Below are 13831 nucleotides of genomic sequence, written 5' to 3'. Positions count from 1 at the left end.
ACCGGCTCGCAGCGGCGGCGGTGGCTGCGATTTGAATTATTGTGCATTTACGATTCCGTTCTAACAAGTGTTATATAAACCAAAGTTGTTTAGTCACGTGTTGACGTACGAGTAGGTTGTTAGTTTCTTTGAGCTTGTGAATTTAAAAAAGCCAAATAAGATTTTGTAAGTTGGTTTACTAGCTTATGTGACTGTTCAGTTCAAAATCTTCTACTGAATTTATGTCATTAAATTAAATGATAATAGTCGGTGGTTCATTAGTGTGATGATTACTGAATTCAAAATCTCCTATAAAAGTTGTGTCACTAAATAATATAGTCGTAATTTTTTTATAAAATTTTTATAATCATTTGTTTGATCGTGATATTGGGTGAAGTAAATAGAAAATTAAGAATAAAAATTTTAAATAAGAACCACCGGCACGTGTCACAAAATTACTGCCAAGACTTAACCGTGTATAAATCACTGCCCCATTGAAACCATGCGACTCTGCCCAAAATTTGCCGGGAACCACCGCCACCAGTGATGAATCCCCCGAGCGAATTTCCCGACGACTTCTCGTCTTTCCCTCCAATTCCATTTGCCCTCTTCGTCCCTCCTGAAAGCGTCAACCCCAACCCTAACCCTAACCCTAATCCTAATCCTAATCCAACTCCAACTCCGACTCCGACTCCAACTCCAACTCCACCTCCACCTCCAACTCAAACCCCAACCGAAGAACCTAGCCCCGCTCATCCACTCTCCTTCACAGTCCCAAAGAAGCCGAGGCGCGGCAGGCCACATCGACCCGCGACGGCGTTTCACCTTCCTCAACTCCCCGTCGCCGCCGCCAATACCAACGGTAACGCCCTCGCTTCTTCTGCTGCTGCTTCTACTAGCTCAATTCCAATTCCAGCTCATTCGATTAAACACAATGCCGAAAACCCTAGCTCAAAACCGCCGCCGGACATGTCCGACGAGATCATCGTCATCAACAAGGAGTCCACGGCGGAGGCGCTGATCGCGCTCTCGGCCGGATTTCCGGCTGATTCCCTCACAGAGGAGGAAATCGATTTCGGAGTGATTAGAGTGATTGGGGGAATAGAGCAGGTGAACTACATTCTCATTAGAAACCATATCATTGCGAAATGGCGCGAAAATGTGTCCAATTGGGTTGCCAAGGAGAGTTTTGTGAACTCTATACCCAAGCATTGTCATGGTCTTTTGAATTCAACTTATACTTATCTAGTTTCGCATGGATACATTAATTTTGGGATTGCGCCGGCTATTAAGGAGAAGATTCCGGCTGAGGCTAGTAAGCCTAGTGTGATTATTATTGGTGCAGGGCTTGCTGGCCTTGCTGCGGCGGGACAGATGATGCGGTTCGGGTTTAAAGTGACTGTTTTGGAGGGTAGGAAGAGGGCCGGCGGGCGTGTGTATACTAAGAAGATGGAGGGAGGGATTAGGGTGTGTCAGGCTGCGGCGGATTTAGGCGGTAGTGTTTTGACTGGTACATTGGGGAACCCACTCGGCATTGTTGCGAGACAGTTGGGGTACTCGCTGCATAAGATTAGAGACAAGTGCCCACTTTATAATGTGGAGGGGAAGCCTGTGGATCGTGATATGGATATGAAGGTGGAGAGTGTTTTTAACCATCTTTTGGATAAGGCGAGCAGGCTTAGGCAGTCGATGGGTGGCGTTTCAGTTGATGTGTCTCTTGGTTCGGCATTGGAGACGTTCTGGCAGGTATATGGGAATGCTGTGAATGCTGAGGAGGTGAGCTTGTTCAATTGGCATCTTGCGAATTTGGAGTACGCAAATGCAGGCTTACTGTTGAAACTTTCGCTTGCGTTTTGGGACCAAGATGATCCGTATGATATGGGAGGTGACCATTGCTTCTTACCTGGTGGTAATGGAAGGCTAGTGCAGGCCTTGGCAGAGAATGTGCCGATCCAATATGAGAAAACTGTTCACACCATTAGGTATGGTAGTGACGGAGTACAGATTCTTGCTGGAAGCCAGGTTTTTGAGGGTGATATGGTTTTGTGCACTGTTCCACTAGGTGTTCTGAAGAGTGGTTCAATCAAGTTTGTTCCAGAGCTACCTCAGCGAAAGCTTGATGGAATTAAGAGGCTGGGGTTTGGGTTGTTGAATAAGGTTGCAATGCTTTTTCCTCATGTGTTTTGGGGCACAGATCTTGATACCTTCGGTCATCTCTCAGATGATTCATACCGTCGAGGAGAATTTTTCCTGTTTTACAGCTATGCAACAGTTTCTGGTGGTCCTCTTTTGCTTGCTTTAGTAGCTGGTGAAGCTGCACATAAGTTTGAGAGCATGCCCCCTACCGATGCTGTGACTCGGGTTCTTCAGATTCTCAAGGGTAACCATATCTTTTCATAAATAAATTGACATTAAAACAAGTTAAACAACTGTTAGTTTTTCCTTGAATGGACACTGTGTACTCATACTAGAGTCGATCTGATAATGAAATGAACAGAGATGGATCTGACATGAATTCATTTTTGTTATTCACACTTTGCGTACATATACGGTGTTTCTAAATTCACAAGTTATAGCTGGATTTTGTGCTACAATTCTGAATAAAGCAGATTGGATGGAATATCAGACTGTCTCAATGTAACAACACAAGTTTTTCGTATAATATTTGTGGTGCACTTTTTAGTTTTAAAATATAAATAATTAGCTCTGTTGCTCGTTTTGAGTTGATTATCATTTTCATTTCAGGTATCTATGAGCCACAAGGAATTAGTGTCCCAGAGCCCATCCAAACGGTCTGTACCAGATGGGGAAGTGATCCCTTTAGCCTTGGTTCTTACTCTAATGTTGCAGTTGGGGCTTCAGGAGATGATTATGATATCTTAGCAGAAAGTGTTGGAGATGGGCGACTTTTCTTTGCCGGTGAGGCTACCAATAGGAGATATCCTGCAACTATGCATGGAGCCTTCCTTAGTGGCCTCAGAGAAGCTGCAAACATGGCTCACTATGCTAATGCTAGAGCTCTGAGGATGAAGGTTTACAGGAACCCATCAAAGAATGCTCATTCTTGTGCTTCCCTGCTTGCAGATTTTTTCAGAGAACCTGATTTAGAATTTGGAAGTTTTTCTGTTATTTTTGGTCGAAGAAATGCTGATCCCAAATCGACAGCAATTTTAAGGGTCACATTTAATGACCTGCAAAAGAAGAGTTATGAAGGATCAAGACCTGATCAACAACACTCAAATAAGTTACTCTTTCAGCAGCTTCAGTCGCATTTTAATCAGCAGCAGCAGCTTCATGTTTACACTTTGCTATCTAGGCAACAGGCTCTTGAGCTTCGAGAAGTACGGGGTGGTGATGAGATGAGGTTGAATTACCTCTGTGAAAAGCTTGGGGTGAAGCTTGTGGGGAGGAAGGGTTTGGGGCCTTCAGCTGATTCTGTAATTGCCTTAATAAAAGCTGAGAGGGGCAATCGTAAACCAGCTGCAACTATGTCATCTTTGAAGTCTGGTGAGTGATTAAAACAAACATCTATAATAAAGACTATGGAAATTAGTATTCGTAAAAATGACTAACAATTAAATTTGTTGTTTAAGGGACATCGAAGCTGAAACCTGGCACTTTAAAACGGAAAATGGTCAGGTATAAGATTTTAAAATTCTGTTGGATTTATTATATATATATATATCTATTATTCTCCTACGAGAGATTTATGTTCTACTGTTTCAATCAAATTATATATCAATTGAAGTATTTATATATGTTTTTGTTGTCTCTGTTAATTTTTCCAGAAGGGCTAAGATACTCTGCAGCATTAATGCATCTCCGCTATCTGCTAATTCAAACTTGGCTATTGGTAAAATCCCCCCAGCATCTCCTCTTTCTGGTAATTCAAACTTGGCTATTGGTAAAATCCCCCAAGAGGACAACAAGAACAATGTTCAAGCAGTCTCTAACACACTTGATTCAGGTAAATTTTGGGTTTCTTACCTTGCATATTGGAGTAGTGAATCTCTATAACGGTCAATGTAGTTAGAAGGTTAGAAAGCTGAAGTCCTCCCATAGATTCTCATAAAGATATTTTCGCATTTTGACAGGCCAAGACCAAACTGACATGTTGATGTCATGATTTGATGCCTGCTGGTGAGCTCTCATCTACTCTTCCTTATGTTTGAAGTAGTCAAATCAGATTCCATGTTTTATAATTATGTACAGTGGTAGTTCGGTAACTGTATGTCCCAGGTTGAACATTATATGAGGAGTGGATAACACAGGGCAGACCAACATATATAATCTGGTGCATGTGATTCTTTTATCGGTTAGAATCATAGGACAGACTTAAAAGAGTACAGTAACCATTTGCAGTGCCTAAATGGCTCTTTGGTTCTGTAAAAGTTTTCATCATTAAGCCAAAATTGGCAAAGTGAAACATCCGAGTCCTAGACATCCTATCTTGGTCGTGGTCATTAGCATTAATCAGGTTCCTTCCAGTTGACATCCTCTTTCTCAACTTTGTCCCAATGTACAAGGGTTTATCCTTGTATTCCTGTCTTAAATTTTCTTCTGTTTATGGTAGAAGAAGGACAATTCAATAATCCTCATATTTCCATCTTTCTTCTTTTGGCCAAATGCTGAATCTGTAATCGTTTATACCTCTGTCCTTTTGATTTGCACGTGTTATGTATCTTATCAGTTTCCTTTTCAGCAATGGGTGCTGATAACATGTACCGGAAATGATAACCTTAACCTATATGAAACATGCAAATTAGATTTATGCCTAGGCCAACAAATTTGGTTAAGCATTTAGTTTTTTAAAGTTTTCTTATTTAGAAACAGTTTAGGTTTATTATTCATGTTGACAATATTTTTAAAAAAAAATTTATGTTTCTTCTAACAGGGAGCAACATCATTTTTTTTTTCAGCAATGAGGTCTATTCTAGGCTAGTTGAGCCCAATGGAGTCATTCATTTTATGTCGAATTGATTGGACTGTTCCTCTTGACCTTTGCCTCTGTACAAACTGCCAGTATGAATGTTCCTCCGAGCCACACCTCCCTCCACCAGTTTTGAAGAAATTTGTCCGACTTGTTGGTTTCTAGTTTCTACTTTGGCCCGGATATATTTAGCTTTCGACCATCTATTGAAGTATTTTAAGCATACAAAACTGTGTTCCCTGCCATCTTACAAGATCCCATCATCAAACAAAAAGGAGATGGTGATCCCGGGAGACTTTTTTGGCTAGGATGAGAACAAATTCAGATGAAATTCGTGAACATACAGTACATACTTTCCTGACACTGTTGCCAAGTGAATGGCAGAAGTTGGTGCTGCCCATTGCCGAGTAGTCTTTCAATTCCCGAGACCCAATTTCGACTGATAGAATGATAGTGTAGTTGTGTAGCTGTGATCCTTCCATTACGTGGCAGTATTTGCTGATTGTAAATTAATCTTTTACGACCAAAGTAATTATTAGAGAGATTAACATGACTGATTTTTCTTTATTATTATATCACCAGCGTGTCATATGAATATGGACAAACAAATAATTTGCGTCAACTGAATTGCATGCGTGCCTGCAATCTTGATCTTCTTTACAGATCCACTCATTTTCATGTTGCTGGTGTTTAATGACCTCAAAAACAAAAGCATGGAGCCTTAGGCCTCTGATGCCAGGGCCCTTTTGAAGATGGCCAGTAAACCAGCAACCCGGATTATGCCGACGTTTCGGCTCCAATAGTATGAACTATGAAGAACAACATCAAGTACGCCTTATGCCTTTTACTTTGAAGCATGGGACGCTGAATTCATCAAGGGAGTGAAGGGACTCGACTTGCACATCGAACACGACCTCTCCCTTGCTGCCAAGATTCTTAGAAGAACGAACTGAGTGATCAAATGGCGAAAGCAACAGTGGAGTCGTTTAAAAGGCAGAGAGGTGGTGGTTTCAGGCACAGTCACATCAAGGAAGTTCATAGAGTCCAGACCAAGCTATGACATCGACTGCCCTTTTTATGCTTTATAGTTTAATCCGCTGAATCTTAGTTCGTCGACTACAGTCATGTCAAGCAAGTTCGTCGACTTCATGTTTAAGATCTGTAACTTCATACCGACGTTTCGATTTGAACCTGATTTATGGTATTGGCGCACCTGATTGTTCTGTCATGTGCTTCTCAGCCAACTATCCTTGGGTTTTTTTGAACCATACAAGAATTTGAGAAGACTTCTTTTTATTATCAAATAATCGTGTTATATAGTATGATTGATTCAAACACATTCTACTAACACAAGATACATCAGTATATACAGGCTTAAGATCTTTCTGCATCACTTGCTCTGGAATTATCTAGATTGTCGGTCCCTTCCAACCACTCTCGTAGTTTAACTTCCTTCTCAGCCTTGAATTCATCGAAGTTTTCTGACAATGAAGACAAATTGGGAGTCGATAAGTTATCTTCGACTTGTTCTTCTTGTGGTTCATCTGTAATATGACTTGACAAAGGCAGCTCATCAGCTTCTGTAGCTTCTGTATCTGGTAGAGACGAACTAGTGCTTGCAGTAGCAACAGATACTGGTGGGTTAGAGTAGGACGCGACCTCTGTTAATTCTTTAGGATCAAGTTGCGGCCACTTCAAATTGCTGGCCTTTTGTCTTGCAGATTTTAGTACAGTAGAAAAATAACTGCCCTCACTATGCTGCCCGGCAACACTTGGAGACCGGCTCCAACTACCTGGTTTCCAGGAACTTGCTCTGCCCAGCTGAAAAGCTGACCCCTGGTTATCAATTAACCCTCTTTTTGGTTGTTTTGTAGACATAAGCACAAGAGATTTCTTTATGTCTCTAATCATCTCATCAGCAATAGGGAATCCACATTCTTTCATTGATTGTACCATGGTAATGGAATCCTCAGAATCTTCAGTGTGCAAAGTTGTTTCACGCGACTTGTTCACAACATTATTTCTCAAACCAACAAGATTGGGCACTGCATTTTGAGTATGCTGCTGAACATAATACAGCCCTACTGAGGGTTCGTTTGCCACATATGTAATCATCTCTCCCAAGCCTTCAGTTATCTCCACAAAGCCGTCAACAGTAGAGAATCCATGCATCTTTTCAAAGCATACGGCAGTTCATCACTGGTTTGTCAAAAGTTGAAGGGAAAAAAACAATAAGCGAAAAGTGATTGAATTGTTACAGAAACACATCTTTGTAGATAACAAACTGAAACAGAACAAGCAACACCTGTGCTTGATAGCTATATGAATTCCGATTCAATTATCAGGATTACGAACTGTTGACTCAGCTCTCAGCTATAAGAAACAAAGTCGTATACAAAATCTAACACAAGCCCACCTCAAATATCCCTGAAGCTCTACCGGGTCATGACCGTACTAGTTGTTTACCCAACACCAATCCACTCACTTGTGCACTAACTTCATATTCAGCAGTTTATATGTATTTTCTTCTCAATCATTTCTGACCATTTACACCATGATGTTTGCATATAACTAAGCAGTCAAGCATAAGGTAAACTCTGATTCAACACATCCATATTGAAGATAAACTTAACTATAATTCTTAAACCTCTAATCAGACACTATATCCTTGAACCTAATTTTCACGACACAAACATAAACAGGTCAAGAAATTCTATCCAGAATCAAAACCCAAAACTAAGCAAATTCCAAATTTCCAATCAGTACCCATCTTAGCAAACAACAAAACAACCAATACCCAATTCTCAAAATCCGATCTTCCGTTGATTATTCAAGCAAACAAGCATATAGAAAATCAAATAGCAGAGAAAAAAAGAGGTATAAAGTTGGCACCTTTTGATCAATTAGCGTACACGAACCCTATCGAAACTGGATGGGAGCAATAACCAGATTTCCAGGCATCCAATTTCGTCCTTCTTACAGTGAATCAGAACACTTCGAATTTGCAGAAGCTTTATCTCATAACGATTTCTCACTCCCAATCTCTTTCCATCTGTTTAGATCTTTCTCAGCCTAAACTAACGGAGTAGCAGTAGGTTATATAACGTATCCACCCTCTTGCTTGCCAATGAATATAAACAAACACAGAAGCATTTTTACCTCAGAAAGCTTATATCCTTCTGCCTGTTGGAGAGGAATTTTTGAGGCAGGTGACTTGTTGTCTTTAATTTAAGGACAATGGTATTATAGTCTTTTAATAAAGGATGCTGCTCTAAATGTACTTAACAAATTTCAGACACACCCAACAACAATTTTGGTCTCACTTCCTCTTTTAATCTCGATTTCATATTTGCAGTCTTCAATCGTTGCTCCATGCTTGATACTTTGTGGTTCAGATTCATTCAATTATGAAAATCATGCGTTGTGGTACAGTTAATGCACATATGTGATAAGACTTGGGAATTACATTCATAGCCCTAGATTCTCCACCATTTTCTTGGTTGATTTCATAACCTGTCAGACTGATTTCTTCAAGAATTACTCAAGTATGATGGATCAGATTTATATATAATGCTTAATTGAAGAAAAGAATTTGGATGATATGATGTATCATGTACCCACGGAATGATAAACATCCATGCACAACCCCAAAATGGGATCTCATTGTTAACCGAATACAATAAAGAGCAGGGCCAATGAGGGCAAAAAGTGAAGAATTCAACAAGAATTTCATCATGAACTGATAAGATGAATCTTGAAAAGAATGGAAAAACTGGAATGGGATCTCCGCTGAAAATTTTGCAAAATGGAGTTGGTAGGGAAAAGAGGGTATAATTGGAGATAAACTGCAAAAATATAAATGTCAGGTATACTAAGAAATTTACTAAGTATATTTAGCAGCACTATTTAATAAATTATTAGGAGTGGGGTGAAAAAAGTGGTGTGTGAGGTGGCAAAACCGCACCCTAACCAATAACCTTCAATAAAATATGTTAGGACAACCTAATAATGTAACAACTCAATCCACATAGTTGAGATATTAAGTCAACTGGCTCGTACGGTTTTATTCTTGTAGTTGGGGTCCAAAACGCATCTCACTATGGGAACATGACCGTGCTCATATAAGTACGGTTTTCACTCTCCCTCAGACGATGTGTGATCCATAGCCTAGACATCGCAAATAAGGTTTGATTTTGTATTGAACTTTAACAATCCAGTCTTTATTAGGAAATTAGAATAGGTATTAGGGCTCGAACGAGGATAATTCATCGAGTTAATGACCCAATCAAACAAACATACGCATGTTTTGTGTTTGCGTTCAGATGGAATAGAGTTTCGGCTAGTTTGACCTTCAAATACAAGAAGACCTTTAGCTTTTGTAGGGTTTGTGGGCTCTTGGACTACCGAACAACATGTGTTTGGCGCCATCAGACGTATTCTGGTATCTAAGTAATTGATGTTGATAACGGGGCAATATCAAATAAAAATTCGTTTCCTAATGTGAGGGAAGGGATCAACGCATGGAGTTGATGCAAACTCCAACCCCAGCTCTCGCATGAACCCTAGTATAGGGTTTGGGTGTGACTGAGGAGGGTGGAGTTTTATGTTGCCAACATTCTACTCCTATTCAGATAGGACATGCCAGTTCTAAGTGCACCGCTTCACCTTCGTTAGGCCTCATTATTTCGCCCTTTGGACCTAGTCGGCCTTACTTCGTAGGATGGAGGCCCAACCGACGCTCATTAAGGTGAGCCAGCCTTAGCCTATTTCAAAATTGGGCAATGTAATGGTTAAACAATTGAAGCCAGGCCCCATTGAACCCTCTACGGTCAAATTTTGTACCAGTAGTAAAAAATATTCCTGGCATATTTCTCGTGTAAAAGTCTTGAACCAATTGATCGAGCAAATTCTAAATTTGAGGTAGTTAGGTTCCAACAGATATGAGATCAACATCTGAGTCGAGTATATCAACGGATTTAATTGGCATTCGAATCTTTTATGTTATTATGTAGTATTTTCACACCTTTATACGCTTCATCATGATGCGTAGGTGTTTCCGTGTTTGCCTCTACATTGGCCAATGAAATCACATTGAAGGCAACGATATCATCCAGTGTGCTGCTTTTTCATGACTTCTATCATTGAAGCTATTCTTTTCTACTTTGAATATCTCATTTTAAGCTGTGAGGTTTATTCACAATCATACTCTTGAACATTACTGGATGCTCGTGACTTAAATGTTTGAAGTCTTTATCGATATCGTAATCAGGGGTTTATGCAGTACCCGTTGTTAATCTGCTCATTTTGAAGTTGACAGAAATAGTGAGATATGTTATTTCTTAAAATTGCATAACACGGTACCTGCTCAAAGACGTCGTCTGATATCTATAGGTAATTATAGTCAAGGCTGCTTCCATTTTAACAGTGATTTGGTGAAACTTCACAATAATCTTGTCACTTTCTAGAGACTGTGACATAAAAAAAATGCTGTCAACCTTTATATCAACTAAGATATTTGCATAAAAAAATAGGAGCAATTTTTGTATCATACAAATTAGTGTTTGAAACTTATGTAGATGCACTTTGATATATTTCTTAATCTGAGCTTAACATGATGCTTTAAATGACTTGCTTGTTAAGACCATTAAGATTTGGCTCCTGCATCACTGGCCAATAGACAGTTAGTCTTTGCTATCAAGAAGCCAACATGTTAGATCAATCGTGATTGAAGCATAAACTTTTATTGCATGACCAGAAAAAAAAAAGTTGGTAACTTATGTAATCGACCAATCAAAACCAACAAGAAAAATAAATAAAAAAGCCTCCATAAACAGGGATGCTTCTAGCTACTATGAACTCCGCAAACCAAAAGGTAGGTCTGAGAGCCAAAAAAAATCGAAAAATATTCCTAGCACTATTCTATATATCTTCCTCTTGTGTAAAAGGCTAAAAGCCTTGAATCAATTGATCCAGCATATCCTAAAATTTGACCTCTTAATTAGTATCCAGCAGACATGAGATCATCAACATCTGAGTTGAGTACGTCAACGGATTCAACATCCGAATTTTTGAGTTATTATGTAGTAAATTCACACGTCTCATGAGCCACTATGCTACCACCATGTTTTAGAACTCTCACTAAATCAGGTACGGCACCGTTCACAACAATGGAACCCTTGTTAAGCTCATAGACTTAAAGGTTAAACAGTGTCGTAACGGCGTGCTCTTGGGTAAGAGCATCAGCAGAAGACAGACACTGGATAAGGAGCTCGATAGCTTTTGTATCAGCAATCCACGACCGATGAATATAATGACCTTTTGCGAGCAACCGGAGTCCTTAAGCAGCTGCCCTTTGTTCCTCTAAGGTTCCTTTTTCCAATTCTTCAACGAACTGATAAATATAATGATTACTATGGCTACTTTAAAAAGTCCAACATTTTTATGAGAGCTCCACATTTATCAGCCGCCCAGATCGTACTTAGAGAAATTTGGAGCAACAATGAAATAACCAATGATTGGTCCTGGGAATATTTCTCAGCGTTGAGAGATTTTCTTAAAGAATTTGGTCGTTGCAGAGATATAAACCTCTTCACTCTTGATTTCAGAAGGACCTTCTCCTCTACCGAACCATTGCCTAGCCTCGCCCGACTAACACTCACGATGCCGAATCCTCCCGAAATGGGAGACGTTCCTAATGACTTAATGGACTCCTGGACTTGGATCAGTTGGATGGCACCTTCTTCAAAATTGAAGTTAGTAAGATGACTAAGATCTAACAGAATATCAACTGTTGAATATGTATATAGATAATTGAACATGCATGAACGAAAGTGCACTAACAAATTAGTTCTCGATCATGTATCATGTTTATGATTATTTTGGTTATGCATATATGAAACAAGATCAATTTTGATAATTGGTCAGTACACTTAATTAGGTCCCTAAATTGATACTCAGTCTTACAAAGAATTGCCCTCGTTTAAATTTTCCTTTTTTTTACCTGCTTTCTTATCCCCAAAAGACTGTGTTTTCTCTCTTTAACTTTTTGGGCACGTTCTATATCGTCCCCGGAGCAAATTCATAGATTTATGGCGCGTTTCCAGGCGTATTGTTTCATTAAGAGAAATGATACTTTCGAATACTCATCGGACCTTATTTGGAAATGCTCAAATTATGGATGGCAAAAATACCCAGCGGGTAGGGTACCCATGGGTATTCGACCCTAATGGATGAGTGTTTCGGTTAAATTGGGTAACAGGTACATGGATTATCGCTATTCGGATAGCAGAAACGGATAAGGGATGGGGATGATATTTCGATCCCTATCCCCATACTCACCCATTAATATATTATATTTTTAATATAATTAATTAATATATATTCACTCAAATAAATTAATAGACAAATTAAATAAATGGAAAAATATCAAAATATATTTTGTGATTATTTGCACGTACAATAATTTTTGACGTAAGGAGATAAAATTATCATGATATTTGATTTTTATTTCAGTCTTTTATATTTCATGTACTTTATTATAATTTTTAATATTAAAATAAATTATTATTAACAGATATTATGGCGGTACAGAGATGCAAACAGACTTGAGCATGGGTATAGGCCCCATTGCCATCCCTAGATACAATCAGATGTATTTGAAAAGTCAATTTTACCCCTGTGCCATAATTGCAATCTCACCGCGGGTATTTCTTGTGCCCGCTTTGATCTCTTTTCTTTCGCTGGTTTCGTCCAGTGTTTTCAGATGCGACGCCGAGGCGTCGCCGGTGCGCGCCTTCGGGCGGAGCGAAGGAGAAACGCCCCGCAGCTTCAAACCCAGGCGAGGCGATGGAAAGGCGACCGCCGGAGCGACGGAGCGAGCGGCGGAGCGACGCGAAGCGACTTCAATCTCCGGCCCAACAGCTACCCATCAGGAGGCTGTGCGCTGCCGGGATTGGGCCGAGGGGGACCGGACGGCGGCGGAAGAGGGTGAGGATGAGGTGGAGTGTGACGGCGGTGGCGATGTAGGCGGGGATGAAGATGATAGATGGTCAAGAACAAGATCCAAGTTCAGCTGGTGATGATGGTGGTTGGGTAGGCTAAGATTAAGGGCAGTATTTGGTGACTTGAAATCCATCTAGAGAGTGATAGACAGGGAGATCGAGGTAAATATCAAAGTATTAGCACAGTTTCAAGGGAGGGGGTTTGCCTGGAAATATATACACGAAGAGGGGATTAAGGTTTGACACTTTGAGCACAGTTGCTGCAACAAGAAATGTCAGTGTCTCTGTGAGTGAGATTAGAGATGAAGAAATAGAAATAGAATGAGAGACAGTTTAGCTGCAAAGATCGGTGTGGAATCGAAGAGTTGTCGCCTCCATTAATGGCAGCATTATAATCACTTGTCGGTCCATGCAAAGAATTTTATTAGCGTTCCTCTATAAATATATAATTCCCAATTATACGGATTGTATTGTTATTCCCGTCTTCGATCATGGAGTAACAATAGTGGTATTTAGATACTATGAGTCTGTGTACGTAATATATATAACCCAATAGTATGTACTGTTTGGCAATTCCTTTACGAATTGGTGTATATATTGTGTGAATTTCAATATACGTACACCAATTCGTGATATATTTGGCACTATCAAATTAGTAGAAGAGCATATCTAAAAATTTCTGTATTGGTGTGTGTTAAAGCCATAAAGGTTTTGTTGATGGAGAAGCCGATCACGGATGTGAATCACTTTAATTATCTTCGTGTAGTCTTTTGTTAATCATGTCCATAATTCAATTTGCACATCTAATCATGGGTCCAATCAGGTGAGGACTAAGAATGCAGAAGCTTCTTTCTTGGGGTCAGATTGTTTTTGTGTTGGTATCGCTGAAGGCTGGAAATTAACCGACGACGCTACAAAGAAT

The 13831-nt window shown here is 39.8% G+C and overlaps 2 protein-coding genes across 3 annotated transcripts; one reads left to right on the top strand and one right to left on the bottom strand.

The window, feature by feature from the left end:
• The first annotated feature begins 452 nt into the window (after positions 1–452).
• On the top strand, positions 453–5482 carry LOC126803993 (protein FLOWERING LOCUS D). Of its 2 annotated transcripts, none has more exons than XM_050531732.1 (6): positions 453–2359; positions 2725–3486; positions 3573–3618; positions 3768–3946; positions 4074–4119; positions 4899–5482. In XM_050531732.1, exons 1-5 carry the CDS (start codon positions 526–528, stop codon positions 4103–4105), a joined length of 2853 nt encoding a protein of 950 aa, XP_050387689.1. In that variant the 5' UTR covers positions 453–525; the 3' UTR covers positions 4106–4119; positions 4899–5482. The 2 variants fall into 2 exon arrangements, with proteins under 2 accessions (XP_050387689.1, XP_050387690.1); XM_050531733.1 differs by having other exon boundaries at positions 4874–5482.
• A 90-nt stretch (positions 5483–5572) lies between these two features.
• Positions 5573–8105, bottom strand: LOC126802412 (uncharacterized). Its single transcript, XM_050530038.1, has 2 exons — positions 7802–8105; positions 5573–7108 (listed from the first exon to the last, which is right to left on the bottom strand). Exon 2 carries the CDS (start codon positions 7079–7081, stop codon positions 6284–6286), a length of 798 nt encoding a protein of 265 aa, XP_050385995.1. The 5' UTR covers positions 7082–7108; positions 7802–8105; the 3' UTR covers positions 5573–6283.
• Positions 8106–13831: the final 5726 nt, after the last annotated feature.

The sequence above is a fragment of the Argentina anserina genome, chromosome 7, assembly GCF_933775445.1.
Source record: "Argentina anserina chromosome 7, drPotAnse1.1, whole genome shotgun sequence".
NCBI classification, from domain to species: domain Eukaryota; kingdom Viridiplantae; phylum Streptophyta; class Magnoliopsida; order Rosales; family Rosaceae; genus Argentina; species Argentina anserina.
The sequence above is the reverse complement of the archived record's forward strand: the minus strand, read 5'-3'. Positions and strand labels throughout refer to the sequence as shown.

Bases quoted from the DNA above. Each gene is read 5' to 3' on its own strand.
- LOC126802412 (XM_050530038.1), bottom strand. From the start codon at position 7,081: ATGCATGGATTCTCTACTGTTGACGGCTTTGTGGAGATAACTGAAGGC.
- LOC126803993 (XM_050531732.1), top strand. From the start codon at position 526: ATGAATCCCCCGAGCGAATTTCCCGACGACTTCTCGTCTTTCCCTCCA. The intron at 2,360-2,724 runs GTAACCATATCT...TTTTCATTTCAG, and splicing joins GGTTCTTCAGATTCTCAAGG to GTATCTATGAGCCACAAGGA. The intron at 3,487-3,572 runs GTGAGTGATTAA...TTGTTGTTTAAG, and splicing joins TATGTCATCTTTGAAGTCTG to GGACATCGAAGCTGAAACCT.